The sequence below is a fragment of the Diaphorina citri genome, unplaced genomic scaffold (assembly GCF_000475195.1).
Source record: "Diaphorina citri unplaced genomic scaffold, Diaci psyllid genome assembly version 1.1 scaffold2053, whole genome shotgun sequence".
NCBI classification, from domain to species: Eukaryota; Metazoa; Arthropoda; class Insecta; order Hemiptera; family Psyllidae; genus Diaphorina; species Diaphorina citri.
Genome location: NW_007379478.1, coordinates 31,689 through 49,388, shown reverse-complemented (window position 1 = coordinate 49,388; position 17,700 = coordinate 31,689). Strand labels below are relative to the sequence as shown.

General features: G+C 38.4%; 2 protein-coding genes across 2 annotated transcripts in view; one reads left to right on the top strand and one right to left on the bottom strand.

The window, feature by feature from the left end:
• Nucleotides 1-389: 389 nt before the first annotated feature.
• On the bottom strand, nt 390-2,476 carry LOC103518036 (elongation of very long chain fatty acids protein 4-like). Its single transcript, XM_026829946.1, has 4 exons — nt 2,376-2,476; nt 1,977-2,082; nt 1,324-1,460; nt 390-633 (listed from the first exon to the last, which is right to left on the bottom strand). Exons 1-4 carry the CDS (start codon nt 2,427-2,429, stop codon nt 475-477), a joined length of 456 nt encoding a protein of 151 aa, XP_026685747.1. The 5' UTR covers nt 2,430-2,476; the 3' UTR covers nt 390-474.
• Nucleotides 2,477-6,975: 4,499 nt separating this feature from the next.
• The window catches only part of LOC103518038 (octopamine receptor Oamb-like), a 17,248-nt gene continuing 6,523 nt past the window's right edge, over nt 6,976-17,700 (top strand). The window contains exon 1 of the mRNA XM_017447669.1: nt 6,976-7,056. Within this exon, the coding sequence (XP_017303158.1) occupies nt 7,006-7,056 (51 nt within the window). The 5' untranslated portion in view covers nt 6,976-7,005. The remainder of the gene's footprint in view (nt 7,057-17,700) is intronic.

Sequence of the window (17,700 nt, the reverse complement as noted above, 5' to 3'; positions counted from 1 at the left end):
TTGTGAACTACATACCAAATTTTAAGTCTCTAGCTTATACCGTTCCCGAGATATTGTTAAATTACACCGAAAACCGCCAAAAAGCGGTAAAATGACGCCAACCGTTGCACCGGTCTTAATCAAAAGTTTCGTGTCGCATCCTTGTCACATTTGACAGCTACATACCAAATTTCAAGTCTCTAGCTCTCACCGTTCTCGGAATAGCTGAAAACCGCCAAAAAGCGGTCAAAATACCGCCAACCGCAGCACCTATTTTAACCAAACGTTAGCCTTACCGTTCTCGAAATATTTTGTTTACAGACACACACACGGACCAATGGCTGAAACTTTGGATTTAGGCTCTAGGGACCTCAAAACGTGTTTTGACACTAAAAACTGACCATCGAAAATTTGACCCGATTACATTACTTTCCTTCCTATAGGATAAGGAAAGTAAAAATGCTTAACACAATTGAAAAATCTTTTTTTGCTTTTTTACTTCCTTTTCTTGATGTAGGTCTTGTAGTAGAAGTTACCGAAGAGTAGTATAAACAAGATGGCGTTTCCTACAATGAAATAGGAGATTTTCAGGTCTACTTTACAATCCAACACTATCAGACCCACATGCTGCAGGAGGACAAGGATGAATTGAATCTGAGAACAAAGTTAACATGGGTAACAAAATTGAAATTCGGAATCATGAGTTAACAATAAAATATTTAGCTATCTATCTATACAAATTCCATTTACGAAAAATGGCTCGACCAATTTTTACTTTTTATTATTGTTAAGAAGAGTACCTACTGAGGCCACTGAGGGTGACATGGCTACTCAAATTTGTCACATTTCAACCTGTTTCAAAATGACAGCGATTGAAACCTATGCTTGGTCCCGTACAAAGGATGGGTCAACCACCAGTGAATAATAAAATGGCACCTTTTGGAACAACTTTTATGTGTCCAAATTCTTCAAGAATCATTATTTTACAGTCAAGCCTAACTGGGAATGAAAATGTTGGCCAGAAATTTTCCGCCTTGGCCAACATTCGAACCCAGCACCTCCATTTTGAGAGTCAGTTACCCTGCTCTTACCCCTTCATACCTTTTTCTCCCTTCTCTTCTCCATCCCTTTTCTCTCAACCTCTCTCCACTAGTCTCTACCTCAGTTTTGGTCTCGCTCTATTTCTCTTCCCCCGCATAATTTTCTGTCGGTCTTATTATAATTATATTAATTGTCAAGTACACATATGTCTATTTTTCTTTGTCATGGATACAAGTGTTACCGTAATAATTATGACGAGAAAATGGATGCCATAATAGGTATTTCGTTCTACTTTCTACTCACTATTTGAAGCATTGTGATGTAGTTCTTCCACCAGAGATATTTCTGAACTCTCGGCCCGAACGCGGAGAGGAAGTAATAGCTGTACATTGCCACGTGAACGAAACAGTTGATAGCGCCCAGGAACAGCGTCTGTTCCCCTGGTTGCACAGGAAAAAGAAACAGATTAATTGTGGATTTCACCAATGACTTAATGAGAGATTTAATTAATGGGAGAATTTTTAATCATCCAAAAAGGAGTTTTTATTGATCCAAAAAGGAGAAGTTTTTAAATACTCCTGTTTGTATCATTAAAAACTCCTTTTTTGAGTATTAAAAATTCTCCCCTTAGTATAATTTTTAATCTCTGATTAAGTCAATGGTGAAATCCACCATGGGTTTTTTTTGCCAATATATCAAAAAATAGTTAATTAACGAAAGACGAAAGTCGTGTGATGTTCACAACATTTCTAAATTTTTAACTTACCTTTGATAAATTAAAAAAGGAATTTTTAATTGTGTTAAGCATATTTGAATGCTTGTCACAAATATCGTTCCCCAATTATTACACCTAGATAAATTTTATGACTTGACTTGGACTCGAACCACCAACTTCTAGATCCAAAGTCAAATGCGTTAACTGGCACCACTGAGGTTTTTCTCCATTTTTAACTTACCTTTGATGAATTTCAGGTAGGCCCATGTTGTGATAACCATAGCCAGATGATGATAAACATGGAGGAAAGTAATGTGAGACCATTTCTTTTTGAGAACGAAAAACACCTGAAACACGAATTAAGAAGAAAAAAAAAACTCACTTTGCGCGGTCAATAGTATATATGTATATAAAACAGTGGTTCCTAACCTTGTCCGGACTAGTACCCCTTTTCAAATTCAATTTTAGTCATTAGGTAACCCGTTGAAACATTTTCAATCGAAATAATAATGAGAGTATTTTTTTTCCGATGATGGTATTCGAACCCGCGCCCTTCTGTATGCCAAGCACGTTACCACTGGGCTAACCGTGCCCTCATGTGTTAAGTTTCAGTACCTACTCTAAATGTGAAATTACTTACAGTGTCTAACAAGTCCAGTACTTTGACGAGGAAATACCCATATGAAGCCCTCATGAACTAAAACACAAAGAGACATGAACAGCGAAAAGTAAATTGATTACTTTCCTTATTATAGGATAAGGAAATAATGATAATAAAAAAACACACTGATCTCTCTATTACCACGCGAATACTTGACCACAGTCCCGTTTTGCAGTCCTTTTTCTCATTCTCCTCTCCAAAATGACGTTCTCTTTCCTCCACTGTCCTTCCTAATTTATTTTCCTTTTCCGTAGCTTTTCTTTTTCCTACCTTCTTCTTTTCTTGTATTACCATCTTTCTCCCCTCCTTTCTTCCTTCCCCTTCTTTCTCCTCCTCTTCCTCCTCCCTCTTTCCTCTTCTTTCAGGCGAAATCACATTGACTTCTTTCAGGCATTATTCTCATTTGGGTTTGTAAACAAGCACGAGTTAGAAACAGAAAGAAAAGAACATTTTCTCCTCAGTCGAAACTTTGGAGAAGAAAATTGCTTGTGAGAGGGTTTTTTTCTGTGCGGTAAGGGAAGGAGGCGAAAAGGAAGGGAAAGAGAAGGAAAGGGTAAGGGAAAAGTAGGTTAGAGTGGGGGTAGATTAGGGTGAGGTAGGGGTAAGTTAAGGTTGGGAGAGGGTAGGTAAGGTTGGGGTGAGATTAGGGTGGGGTAAGATTGCTATCTCCATCATCATCTTGTTTTACACTAACTTAGTTGTTCTCTTCTGTGCCACGAGGCCCCGAGAGCCCGGGGTGTTAGGTGCTTTCATTTGACCGAAAGAAGTAAATTTTAAGGCCATTGCAGCCAGGTTTATCTGATAGTATGTGTGCTCATCAGGTGTCGGGTAGATCTGACAGGCGTACCTGATAGGGTGTCCCTGTCAGGTCTACCTGATAGTGTGCGTGCTCATCAGCTGTCAGGTAGACCTGACAGACGAACCTTTTCAGCCGTGCCTGTCAGGTCTACCTGATAGGTGAGTGTTCATCAGGTATCAGGTAGATCTGGCAGGCGGACCTTTTCAGCCGTACATGTCAGGTCTACCTGATAGATAGTGGCTGACATAACTTTTTTTATTCAATGATTTAAATGGGAGTTTAACATCACTAATGGTGGATTTCACCAACCTTCTTTTCAGCCCTTAACAGCCTGTTAGCTTAACGGCCCTGTTAAGCTCATACAAATCAAATGGAACTTAACAGGTTGTTAGCTTAACAGGCCTTCTAAGGACTGAAAAAATATTGGTGAAATCCACCATGAGGTTTGTACACCCCATTTTAGAACCATAATCGATATAATCGACTAGTGATTGGACGAATCATTTATTCCGGGACTATCCAGCTTTAAAAGGTGTACTGGGACTTGTCTCCGTCCATTTTAATCCGTCCCGTGTCCAATTGGACCTCAGGGATCCCGTCCCTATCTTGTCCCTACCCCTCTCCTACCACTCCCCTCTCCTACCCCGGGGATCAAAACAGATTAAGCTCTCCCCGGGTATTTTCTTCATCTCTCTCTCCTTCTCTCTTTCTCACTCTCTTTCTCCTTCTTTCTTTCTCTCTCTCTCTCTCTCCATCCGAAAAGTCTAGCTTGTTCTCTAAGACTGAAACTTTTAATTGAACTTGAAAAACACAAAGACAGAGAGAGAGTCACATTTCGGGGTTTCTGTTCCCGAGAAAACTAAACCGAAGGACCTGTTCCTCTCTCTCTCTTTCTCCCTCCTTTATCGTCTTGGAAAAGATAGAGGGTGATTAAGGATAAGACAACAGAGGGAGAGGAAAAATTAAATAAATGGGAGAGAGAGAGAGAAAGAGAAAGGAAGAAAGGAGGATAGAAAAGGTAAGAAAGTACGAAATCCCTCTTAGGTGCCTAGAAAACAAAAGGGAGAGGATTAGAGAAGGAAGAGAGGGAGAAATAGAGAAAGAGAGAAGGAGAAAGAGAAAGAGAGAGAGAAAAAATGTAATTAATGGGTACATTTTGGTAATTGTTCTTTGCTTTCAGATCGAAAGATAGAAGATATCAGAGAGAGAGAAGTGGCAAAGTATAGCCATTTACTTACTTAGAAGAAAAGGTATACCCCTAAAATGACAAGAAGAAAGGGGGCAGTATCAAGCCCCACCGAATCAACCTTTTCGTACATGGATTCCTTCAATTTTGTCCCTTGAATTCGGAGGACTTTGATATCGCCCAAGAAAAGCGTAGGTATAAGGGGATATTACCCAAAATATTCTTGGAACTTTAACTCCGTTAGATTGTTTGCAATGTCTTAAAATCCTTTTTGGAAAACCTCTAAAGTAGAAAAATGTGGAAAACCTCCACATTTTTCTACTTTCCCAACCTCGTTAGTTGTTAATGTGTCCACACATAGTCGATGGCCGTCAATCGACTCAATCGATGTCAACTGAATCCGTACACTGCCTTGACAACACAGATTCACCTCTTCGACTGACCATCAATCGACGGCCGTCAACTATGCGTGGACACAGCATTACAATAAGTTTAGTGGCGGTGTTGAAAGTCCGCCAGAAGTTGAAGACAATGACTTTGCTTTATTGGTCCATCACCAATCATCGTGAGAGCTATTTATTGAAGAGTGGATTGAAATCAGAGCAAAACAAGCTGGGTAAAAAACCAACAAACAATGTGTTAGGCCGCCACCCCAATTTCGGCCGGACGCACAACTGTCCGCCAATGTTCGTCCCGAAGAAAGTCAAGAAGAAGCATAAACCGACTCAGGGCGCTTCGTAAGTGTTCGACTGAGCATCGTTGACGGTCGGGCAGGTTCGTTCACGGTCGGCCCGCTTTGTTAAAGATCGGCCAAACTCGTAGCGTCTAGCAGCACGTCATGCAATGATTAGAGAAAATCAGTACCTATGTACCTACCTAATTTGTTTAATATTCAGTTTATTATCATTCTTGATTTGATTTTACTTTCATGTACCTAATCTATAGTCCCCTTAACAAGTATTGGATATCGGGCTCTGACCTCCAACACATCCTCTTGCCCCACAATTACCATTCGGCACTGCCGGTCCAGGTTTAATGAACACAATAAAGAAACGTAATTTTCACCGGAAATAAGCGTGTAAATAAATAAATAAAAATAAATAATATATTTGTCCTTTGGTCTCCGGTCTTCAACACTTTACGCTTCGACACTGCTGGGTTCTGATCTCCCCTTCCCCCTACTTACTATTCGGCACTGTCAGTCGAGGTTTAATGAAGACAATAAGGAACAAGGCAAAAAGGTAACGAGCACTCCTCGTTTGAAGCTATTAAAAAGCCCCGGGGAAAGTTTTCTTTCATTAAAACTAACGGCAAAATTAGCGAATGCCTTCGAACTAAAAAGTACAAAAAATACATAGGTACCTACCTACTTAGATAGTAGATAGGTAGGTATACATACAGGGTGCACCGTCAGTGTTTTTCTGGCGCACCCTGTATAAATAATTATATGTATACCCCTAATGAAGAAGTAAATACATACCTACATACTTATGTGTTATGTACCTATGCAGATTCTAAGAAATAAAATTACCTTTACCTAAACAAGAGCTTTGGAGAGAGAGAGAGAGAGAGAGAGAGAGAGAGAGAAAGAGAGAGAAAGCAAAAAAAAAAAAACAAAAAACAAAACAAAAGCGGTGAATTGTTTATTATATTTACGAATTCAAACAATGGGAAAAAATGATATCACATCATTGCGGAAATTTTATTTCCGTATATTTCTCTTCCTCCTCCTTCTTGTCCTCCTCTTCCTCCTTCTCCTCTTCCTCCTCCTTCTCCTCCTCCTAGTACTTTTTTTGCGTGGGAAATTTTTGGGAATTGGGACGGATAAAAGTGGGAAATATGGAGCGTGTATTTGTTTTTCCCTCGTCTCTTTTTTTCTCTTTTGAACCTTCGAGAAGAGGAGATGGAGGAAGAGAAATAAGAGGAGGAGGAGGAGGAAGAGGAGGAAGAGGAGGAGGAGGAGGAGGAGGAGGAGGAAGAGGACTACGAGGAACAGGAATGTAAGAATTTCTTACTGGAAAAATTACGCGTTGCAGTCAGAATGACAAGAGGTGAGCTCTCTTCCCTTCATTCTTTTTCTTCGTTTCTCTCGCTCACACACTCATTTCTTTCCTTCTCTTTCTTTCCCTCGCATAAACCTACTCTTTATCTTCATCAAAACTAAAAAAAAGTTTGTAATTGTGAAGAATTTCCTACCTATTTCTCTCTCTCTCTTTCTCTTCTCCCTCTCCTTTCTCCCCTCTCTCTCTCTCTCTCTTTCTTTCTCTCTCTCTCTCTCTCTCTCCGTCTCCCCCTCTCTCTCTCTCTTTCTCTCTCGCTCTTTATCTCTTTCTTCTTCTGCCTCTCCTCTCTCCCCTCTCATATCTTCCTATCTTTCCTTCTCATTCTTCAATTCCTCTTCATTATCTCCCTTCCTTTTGCTCCTTTTTGTTTGATATTTCTATATTATCTTCTTGTTATGTCTCTCTCTCCCTCCCTGTTAACGTCTCATATTCTCTCTCTATCTCCTTTTCTGCCTCATTTTGTTACTTCAATCAGCGCGAAATGTTCAAATGGTCACGTAGTTCTGTTTCTCTCTCGCTTTTATTAACCTGTTTATCGTGTCGCTCGCCGTTGCTGATCTCATGGTGGGCGTGGCCGTGTTGCCGTTCAGCTCCACCTGGCAGGTTTATGAGGTAAGTATTCACTTCAGGACTTTTCGGGTCGGGACAGAGTAGAGGACTTTTCAGTCTCATTCTGGCAGGATAAACAAGGTATATTCTATTCTATTCTATTCTAAGTAGATTTTTGTAGGTATATGACTTTTGGGGTGGATTTCACCAATATTTTTTCAGTCCTTAGAAGGCCTGTTAGGCTAACAGCCTGTTAAGTTTCATTTGATTTGCATATAGGGAGGATTAACATGGCTGTTAGGGGCTCAAAAGAAGGTTGGTGAAATCCACCATAAGTAAATCTTTGGACTCTCGTTTAAAGTAGTAATCTCAGAAAAGATACCACAGATAAGAAAGCACAAAAAAGTCATTTTGGATACCTGGAGTTTTGGACATACAATCTTCCTCTATTCTTCTTCTCTTTCGGCTCTTTAGAATATCAATCTCTCTCTCTCTCTCTCTCCTATTGTTCATTCAATCACGCTAGTTTTCCACTAGTATGACTTTTTTTTTCCTTCGACTTCAACTTTCTAACTTATCATTGTTATCATTACTGCTTTTTTTTAATATCTCCATTATTTACTCGAAAAGCTGCTTTTTCTTCTTCTCGTCTATTCATTAGTTTCTCTGTTTTTTTTTCTCCTTCTCCATTTATTCTTCTTTTCCCTCCTCCATGTTCTTTATATTTGTCTTTTTGTTTTGTTGTTTTATATCCATCATCAACTTTTTCTTCTGTTATTAATATTTTCTATTACTCCACCAGTGCTTGACTGTACGTTTGTTTGTATGTGGAAACCCTTAGCGTTGCAATTTTTCTTTTTCTATGTCCTCTTGCATTGCATTGAGACTAAATTTATATGACTGTATGGAGTTCTTCTTCTTTTTCCTGGTTTTCCTTCTCTTCTTCTTTTGCTGCACCTTTTTCCAGTTTTATTTGGGGTCGGCGGTACCCTCCTTTATCCTACCCCTCCATAACGTCTTATCCAAGGGCCCGCCCCCTCGAGCTTAATTATTATTCTCCTTTACTGTAGTGTAGACTAGGCTAAGAAAAGTTGGAGAATCCGCCTCTCCGGCACATCACTGTTTGGACTCTCGGGTTCCTATATTAAACGCTTCCTCCCTTCTCCATCCCTTTTCTCTCAAGTCTTCCTCAACCTTATCTATCCACCTGTGAATTCGCCTAACCAGGGGCCTGCTCCACGAATGATTCCCCACTTCCCATTTTTTACTCCACGTGCGAGAAATCTCGACCAAATCTTGACAAACAGTACGACTTTTTTTTTCCTCTCTCTATAGCGCGTGGAGCAAAAAGAAGAAGAAGAAGAAGAAGAAGAAGAAGAAGAAGAAGAAGAAGAAGAAAAAAAAAAGAGGAGTGGTTAGTCGGACAGGTCCCTAGTCGGTCTCGTCGTATCTCTTCTTATATTTTTTTGTCCCTCTTTCCTAAATTCAACTCTTTTCCCACGCTCTCTTTCTCATTAAGTACTTTCCCTCTTTCTTCGGTCCTCACTCTTTCTTTCCCCATTTTATCCCTCTCGACAATTTTCTTCCTCCTTTACCTCTCCGTTCCCATTTTCTCTCTTCCCCTCCTTCGTAGATCTCGACTTGTATAATTCGTGTACTCTCCCGACTATTACAGAAAATGAGAGGGAAGAAGAAGAATGTAGAGGGAAACGAGAAAGGGAAAGAAGGACGGAGGTGGGAAAACTAACTTTTCACCGACGCACTTTCGAGGGATTAAACGGGTCCGTTAAGGGGATTTAAGAAACGTGAGACTGCGGGCCACAGAATTTCCTGTGAATTACAAACCGAGGGAGAAAGTACTGAAGGGAGGGAAAAAAAGGTAGTCTGAGAGTACTGGTGGGATTTTCAGGGATTTATTAGATTTAAAGGGATAAAACCTCTTGTGTATTTATGGAACGAGGCCTGCGGGGGATTTTTGGATTTTTTTGGGACTTCCTTTTATTCAATTTCGACTTTAGTAGAACTCCAATTTTATGCATAATTATATTCATCCCGTTTCCATCATTCTATGCATACTTTTTACCGAGAACAGTTGTTATAATGTATATTTTTAATCCAGGCTTTTAATTGTATGCATATTTTTACCCGAGAACTCTTGGTCTATGCATATTTTTACCCGGGATGACTATTCCAATTCCATGCATATATGTATTTTATCCTATGGGACTCTTGTTCTATGCATATTTCTAGGGTTTCATATTCCGCTATTCTATAATAGAAAATTCTGTTGTATAAAGAAGGAGAATAGAAAACTAGAACGTATAGAACGTTCCCTCATCTCTTTTTCTTCCCAAATCTCTCCTCCCTCGCACTCTTTCTTTCTGGCCCTTCTTTCCTTCCTTCCTTTCATACTCTTTCTCAATTTCACTCCCACTTGAAAGCTCCCCTGAGGGAGAGAAGAAATAGGAGAAAGGAGGAGGAAGAGGAGAACGAGGAGGAAAGGGAAGAGGATTTGAGAAGAAGGATAAGGGAGAAGAGACTTTCGTTTTAAAAGCCTAGTCGACTTCTTTCCTTTGAGGTTAGCAAGAAAAGACGAAGAAGAATAAAAAGAAGAAGAAGAAGAAGAAGAAGAAGAAGAATTTGAAAAAGAATAAGAATGAAATAGAAGCAGAAGAGGAGGAAGAAGAAGAAAGTGAAAGGAGGTACCGTGAAAAAGCACTTTCGCACATGTATGAACTACCAAACATTGATGTAATCTTCAGTCCTAGAGTTCGCGGGCCGCGGGTTGGACAACCCTGGTCTATACGGTACTGGTCTTTAGCTTTTCCACTTTCCAGGCGACTGCGCGACTACGCTTCCAATTCCTTTCTTTCCTTTTCTCTTTTACGAATCTTTCTCTTTGGACCCGTGTGAGAACGGCCTAAGGCCTAAGTGGGGAGATTCTTAATAGCATATATGACTATGTAGATATGTAGATAGAAGAGTTTTAGAGCTGAAGTGCCACAATGTATGAGGCTGAAAGGCGCTAAAGGAGGATACTAGCGTTCATAGTCTAATATACCTACCTATATGTAGGTACGTATGAAGGTACATATTAGCTCTAATAGCCTCTGTAGTCTGTGTGCCTTAGCTTTTATGTTGTTGTTGTTGTTGTTGTTGTAGCAGTAGCAGCAGCAGCTTTAAAATAAAGAAAACCTTAGATGGCACCATTCGACAGAGGGTTCGTTTGCCTGTCGAAATTTGAGGACATTCCCTCAGGGAGGTCATTTATGCCCTCGAATTTCGATGTTTTTAAAGGTCCAATCACGGAGCCTTGGGGGACTTGTTCGATGGGCATTTGAAGGGTCAAACTCTCTGTTACCTATGTTGAGGATAGAATTCCCGTAGGCCATTATATCTGGGAATCTACTCGTATATCAGGGCTGATGTTTTGGTTAAGAATGACGTTACAAAAGATACTAATGACAATTTTGGTTTACTCTGTTTCAGGAGCTGCAGGGATGGTTTCAAAATTAAAGAAAGAAGAACTAACAAACTAACTAGTGTAACATAAAAAATAAAAAAGACAACATACCTAAATAAGATTAAACCTTAAAATACCTAGAAGATATCTTCTAATCTTTTGAAACAACATAATTTTACAAGCTCCGCCAATTAATCCACTACATTCTATTCTAATAACTTTTTTTTTTCATACTTTTGCTCTTTTTCTTTTAATTTTATTCGGGACTGTGGTCAAGTATTCGCGTGGTAATAGAGAGATCACGGGTTCGAATTCCATAGAAAAATGTGGAGAAGGAAGAGAAGAAGAAGAACAAGAAAGAGAGGAAGAAGCAGGAGAAGAAGAAAAAGAAGGCGGAAAAAAAGAAGAAAACTTATAAGAAAGAGGAGAATAAGAAGGAAAACAACAAGAAAGAGAAGAAGGTAGGGAAGGAAAAACAGGAAGAATGGGGTCAAAGGATGTATTAGAAGACCAGAAAGGGACAGAGGGTTCGTTTGCCTGTCGAAATTTGAGGACATTCCCTCAGGGAGGTCATTTATGCCCTCGAATTTCGATGTTTTTAAAGGTCTAATCATGGAGCCTTGGGGGACTTGTTCGATGGGCATTTGAAGGGTCAAACTCTGTGTTACCTATGTTGAGGATAGAATTCCCGTAGGCCATTATATCTGGGAATCTACTCGTATATATCAGGGCTGATGTTTTGGTTAAGAATGACTTTACAAAAGATACTAATGACAATTTTGGTTTACTTTGTTTCAGGGGCTGCAGGGATGGTTTCAAAATTAAAGAAAGAAGAACTATCAAACTAACTAGTACATATAACATAAAAAGAAATAAAAAAGACAACAAACAACATAAATAAGATTAAACCTTAAAACACCTAGAAGATATTTTCTAATCTTTTGAAACAACATAATTTTATAAACTCCGCCAATTAATCCACTACATTCTATTCTAATAACTTTTTTTTTCATACTTTTGCTCTTTTTCTTTTAATTTTATTATTATATTTTTCGTTATATTTGGTTCATATCAGTTCCTGCTGAAACACCAAAAATTCATTTATTTATTTAGGTTAGGTGCTTCAGCAGGAACCGACAGAGCACCCCAAACCATTGCAAATAACTTTCTTTTTTTTTTTAATTCTCTTCCTTTTAAAAATAACAGAATATCCAAATGACAAGAATGACTCCAAGGGATTTAAAAGTCGAAAACAGCAGTATGACCGTTCGCACAATTTTTTGGAACAGTTTGTCACACCAATAAATTTAAAGTAGAAACAACCGAGTCTTAACGTTTTTAATGGTGGTAAAAAGTCAAACCTCATAAAAAAAGAAGAAAAACAAAAAACAACTGATCTGCTCAAGAGAAAAGAATCAACATTAATACCACAATGGCATTGTCAATAACAAACTAAAATAATGACTTTGAAGTTTAAGTTTAACTGTTTAACCAAATTAACTTTTAATTTTTCAACACAACATGGTTAAACCCACTTGACATTTTTAAAGAAACTCAATAAAAAAAATAAAAAGTGGTCGATAGAAAAACCAATCCTTCTGGCCCCTTTTTTTTTTTTTTTTTTTTTTTTCAATATCAAGTTTTCCCCCCATGCTCGTTGTTATCTCTTGTTTTTGATGCTGTAAGCTCTCGTGTTGAAGTTCTGATGGTGGTTGATGAATTGTTCCGAAACTTCTACTGTCTATTGCTAGTGGTCGGGTTGAGAGATTTGAAATTGGAGATAGGCCTGTGCCGGTTCTATGTATACGAGTAAGATGAATATGACATTGTGACAAATACATGAATATTATATGACATCATGAATACATGACAACATGAATACCTCTAACATGACAACATAGGTACTATGAGAATGTGACATGATAAAAAAAAAAAAAAAAAAAAAAAATTGATGTAAACACATGATTTAGGAAGGAAAAATAAAAAAAAAAAAAAAAAAAAAAAAAAAAAAAAATTGATGTAAATAAATAAATGAGGGCAAAAATTATGACATAACTGTGGCTGTAAATATGGGGATTTATTTTAGATTTTTTTATTTTCTTTTAATTCAATTCAATTATTTTTTTTTAAAAATATGTACCTATTCAAAATATTTATGTATTACAAAAAATGAGCTTTTTTTTATCATAAAACACACTTCAATCTATCAACCTACGGGACTGATGTCTATTATCAACAACAATGTAAACTAGGTACAATGAAGTGTTGTTTTGGAAAAACAGATAATAATACCGTAGTATGTATATTTGTGTATACCTACATAATAATATAGATTCCCTCCCATTCTGGCCTATTCGGTTCTTTGATAACTTTACAAATCTACAATCCTTCCTTAGAAAAGAAAAATATTTAGTGCAGTTTAAAAAGTGATTTTCAGCCAAATAGGTAAAAAGTGAAATTTAACTTTTAGATTAGGTGATTCTAATAATTCTATTTTCTCCTATCCTGTCCTCCTTCTCTCTTCGTTTTCGGGACGATAAGACCTTTTGGCAGTTACAATATTTCCTCAATCAAACCTCTTAAAAATAAAATAAAGCTAATACCTAGAAGCCCAATTTTACGTTGTGAAAAAATGCCCGTGTATTTTCCCCAGGTACAGAACAGTCGCTGAAAATAAAATCCCCAAATACAAGAGTTATCAGTTTACAAAATACATGTCGCATTTTCGAGTGATAACATTTTCACACACTACCTCCACTCATCCCACATTTTACCCCCACCTTACCCTTCCTGTCTTTTACCCCTATTTTACCCTTCCTCCCACATTTTACCCTTCTTTTACCCCCACCTTACCCTTCCTGTCTTTTACCCCGACTTTACCCTTCCTGTCTTTTACCCCGACTTTACCCTTCCTCCCACATTTTACCCTTCTTTTACCTCCACCTTACCCCGCCTGTCTTTTACCCCCCTTTTACCCTTACTTTACCCCGACTGCTCCATTTCACTCCCACGCTATATTTCCACACGAAAAACTCTCTCTCGTGACATCTGAAATTGAGTAAACAAGAGCTTTGGAGAGAGAGAGAGAGAGAGAGAGAGAGAGAGAGAGAGAGAGAAAGCAAAAAAAAAAAAACAAAACAAAAGCGGTGATTGTTTATTATATTTACGAATTCAAACAATGGGAAAAAATGATATCACATCATTGCGGAAATTTTATTTCCGTATACCTATTTCTCTTCTTCTTCCTCCTCCTCCTTCTCGCCCTCCTCTTCCTCCTTCTCCTGTTCTTCCTCCTCCTCCTTTTGCTCCTAGTACTTTTTTTTTTGCGTGGGAAATTTTCGGGAATTGGGACGGATAAAAGTGGGAAATATGGAGCGTGTATTTGTTTTTTCCCTCATCTCTTTTTTTCTCTTTTGAACCTTCGAGAAGAGGAGATGGAGGAAGAGAAAATAAAAAAATAAGAGGAGGAGGAGGAAGAAGACTACGAGGAAAAGGAATGTAAGAATTTCTTACTGGAAAAATTACGCGTTGCAGTCAGAATGAGAAGAGGTGAGCGAAGAAGAGGGGTGAAAATACCAGATATACATATATCGTCCAATACAATTCTGTGACAATACCATTATTTTATTATTTATTTATTAGATACTTATTATTTTTTGCTTGTTATCTTTTTCCGAGGAAAATGAAAATGTCAAGGGTGTATTATCGTCGAAAGCGAAGGTCATATACCTACATAGTTACTTAGTTCTCGGAACGGCTGGCTTTTTACTACCCTAATTTCTCTTTTCGCTTTCGGGATGACAAGACCTTGTTTGTAGCAGTTAGAGTTCCCTCTATCAAACCACAGTAGCAAAATTTGTATGAACGCCTGGTAACTACTTAGGTATGCAATGTGCAACAAACAAAAGCGAAAGTTTCAGAGAGCCGATTGAGGACATTCAAAAATGTCAGTGGGGAAATAATCACAGGGGACTGAGTGCACCCTATTTTAGCATAGATAATGTAAAGGGGGAGGCGTGTCGCATTTAACGACCCCCCAGTAAAACTGTCTGATTAATCAGAAAATATTGCTCAATGGATAAAGAGCGAGAAAGAGAATAGATTGAGATAGAAAGAGAGACAGAGAGTGATAGAGGGAGAGGGTAATGAAGAGAGAGAGTGAGAGAGGGAAAGAGTGAGTGAGTTAGAAGATATTGAGAGAGAGAGAGATAGTAGGAAAGAGAGAGTTAGAGAGATGTCAAGTTTTAAAGCTTATTATTGGGGATTTAATTCTTTTTTTTTTATTGGCATTAATAAAAACACAAAAGAGACAGAAAGGGGTGGATTGAGGAGGAGGAGGAGGGAGAGAGAGAGAGAGAGAGAAAGAGAGAGAGAGAGAGAGAGTCTGAATAGGGAGTATTGTGTGACTATTAAAAAAGTGGAGTAGACTTCGGGACAGAGATTTTATTTTTAATTCATATTTTTTATGGCTTTAATGTCCGTGTCCACTGTCTAATGAATATTTCTCTCTCTCTCTCTCTCTCTCTCTCTCTCTCTCTCTCTCTCTCTCTATCTATCGCTTTCCTCCCCCCTCTCTCTCTCTCTCTATCTCTCTCGCCCTCGTATTTTTGCTGTTCTCTCTTTTCTTCCTAGCTTCCAATATCATCTCAAGGTAGGTATTTCTAGGTTCGCTAAATCCATCTTAGAACTCTTGACGTTCATGCGTCCTATGGACCACCCTGAATAAATCTCGAAGTTAGTTTTGAAACACCCGGTATATCGTGCTAAAAAGAACCCGCAGTGCCTCTACATGAAATATTCAGTCTCACATCATTCTAGTCTATAATAGAAAATTCTATTCTATAATAGAAAATTCTGTTGTATAAAGAAGGAGAATAGAAAACTAGAACGTATAGAACGTTCCCTCATCTCTTTTTCTTCCCTCATCTCTCCTCCCTCGCACTCTTTCTTTCTGGCCCTTCTTTCCTTCCTTTCATACTCTTTCTCAGTTTCACTCCCACTTGAAAGCTCCCCTGAGGGAGAGAAGAAATAGGAGAAAGGAGGAGGAAGAGGAGAACGAGGAGGAAAGGGAAGAGGAGGATTTGAGAAGAAGGATAAGGGAGAAGAGACTTTCGTTTTAAAAGCCTAGTCGACTTCTTTCCTTTGAGGTTAGCAAGAGCCCATCTCCTCCCCCCCTCTTTTTCGCTCTCCTCCCCTCTCCCTCCCTTTCCCTCTCTTTCTCTCTCCCTCTAACAGAATTTTCTCGTTATTTCCTTTCCTCTAATATCCTCTTTTGCTCATCCTCGATTTTTTTTCTATTTGCCTGGAAAAAAGAGCAGGTATAGCACAGAGAAGGAAACTGGAATATTACATCTCCTGCTGAATATACAGCGTGTAAAATGACGTCTCATACAGGAGGGTAAAATTGCATGTCTCCCTTGTGTGTATGTAAACAGAGTGTAAAATTACGTAGATACGTAGGTACCTATGATGATAATAATAAAAAATAAATTGCATTACTTAGAATTCCCACATTTTGAATAGGTTAGGTACCTAGATGTGAAGAGAAGAAGAAGAAGAAGAAGAAGAAGAAAAACTTGGACTTTAATTTTTTGGATGGAAAAGTGGTTGGGTAAAAGAGCTAGTCCAGAAGAACCTTGCCGTTTCATATTCCATGCATATGTTTACCCCAAGGGACTCTTGTTCTATGCATATTTCTGGGGTTTCATATTCCATGCATATTTTTACCCGGGGGACTCTTGACAGGAAAGAGGCTGCTCCCTACTTTTAGGAAACATTATGGAAGAGGACGGGAGAAAAAAACTTTTTCAATATTACGAAAATATAAGACGCATAGAAAGAAGAAAAAGATGATGAAGAGAGAGAGAGCGAGAGAGAAATAGGGAGGATGAGAGAGAGAGAGAGAGGGGGAGAGGAAGAAGGAGAGGGGGAAACAAGAGGGAAGAGGACGGGAGAAAAAAACTTTTTCAATATTACGAAAATATAAGACGCATAGAAAGAAGAAAAAGATGATGAAGAGAGAGAGAGGGAGAGAGAGAAAGAGAGAGAGAGAGGAAGAAGGAGAGGGGGAAACAAGAAAGAGGGAGACAGAGGGGGGATAAAGGAAGAGGAAATAAAAAAGTTTCAAATCACTCCTTCCTCTCCCTCTTTCTCTCTCTCTCTCTTTCTTTCTTTCTCTCCCTCTTTCTCTCCCTCTCTCTCTTTTTCCCCTCGTCTTGTCCCACCCTCCCACTCTTTCTCCTCTCGCTCTCTCCCTCTATCTTCGTCTTTCTCCCTCTCTTTTTTTTTCTCTCCTTTTCGAAAAGGAGGGAGAGACAAATTTCTCTCTCTATCCTCCTCGTTTCGCATTCCCTCATGCATTAAGTTAATAAAAAAAAGAGAGAAAGAAGGAAGAGAAAAAGAAAAGGTCAGAGAGAGGGAGAGAGAGCTTATGATATACCTAACTTTCGAAGTAATAAAACGCTGAGATTTTTCTCTATCTCTCTCTCCTCCTACCTCTATCTTTCTTTCTCTCTCACTCTCTCCTCTCTTTCTCTATCTCTAAGATTTGTGTAGGAGGAGAAAGAGGAAGAGAAGCAGAAAGAGGAAGAGAAGAAGAAAAAGGAGAAGAATAATGGGAGGAGGAGGAGAAGAAGGAGAAAAAGGAGAAGAATAATGGGAGGAGAAGAAGAAAAAGGAGAAGAGAAAAAGAAGGGTTGTAAAAACTTTTTGTTGGCCCATTTTTTTTTTTTTTTTTTTTTTTTCAATATCAAGTTTTTCCCCTAATGCTTGTTGTTATCTCTTGTTTTTGATGCTGTAAGCTCTCGTGTTGAAGTTCTGATGATGGTTGATGAATGGTTCCGAAACTTCTAGTATCTATTATTGCTAGTGGTCGGGTTGATAGATTTGAAATTGAAGATAGGCCTGTGCCGGTTCTATGTATAAGATGAATATGACATTGTGACAAATACATGAATATTATATGACATCATGAGTACATGACAACATGAATACCTCTAACATGACAACAGAGGTACTATGAGAATGTGACATGATAAAAAAAAAAAAAACAAAAAAAAAAGACCATTAATGTCGTACTCATTATAAAACGCTATGTGATAAATTTTTTTTAGTTGTACTTAACTTAATTTTCTGTATCTTTTCTAGCATTTTTATGCTTAGGGGGTATAAATGTCGGTGTCAATACCACAGTACTTAAAAACGCCACCCCCTAGACATAAAAGATATACAATAAATGTAGTTAA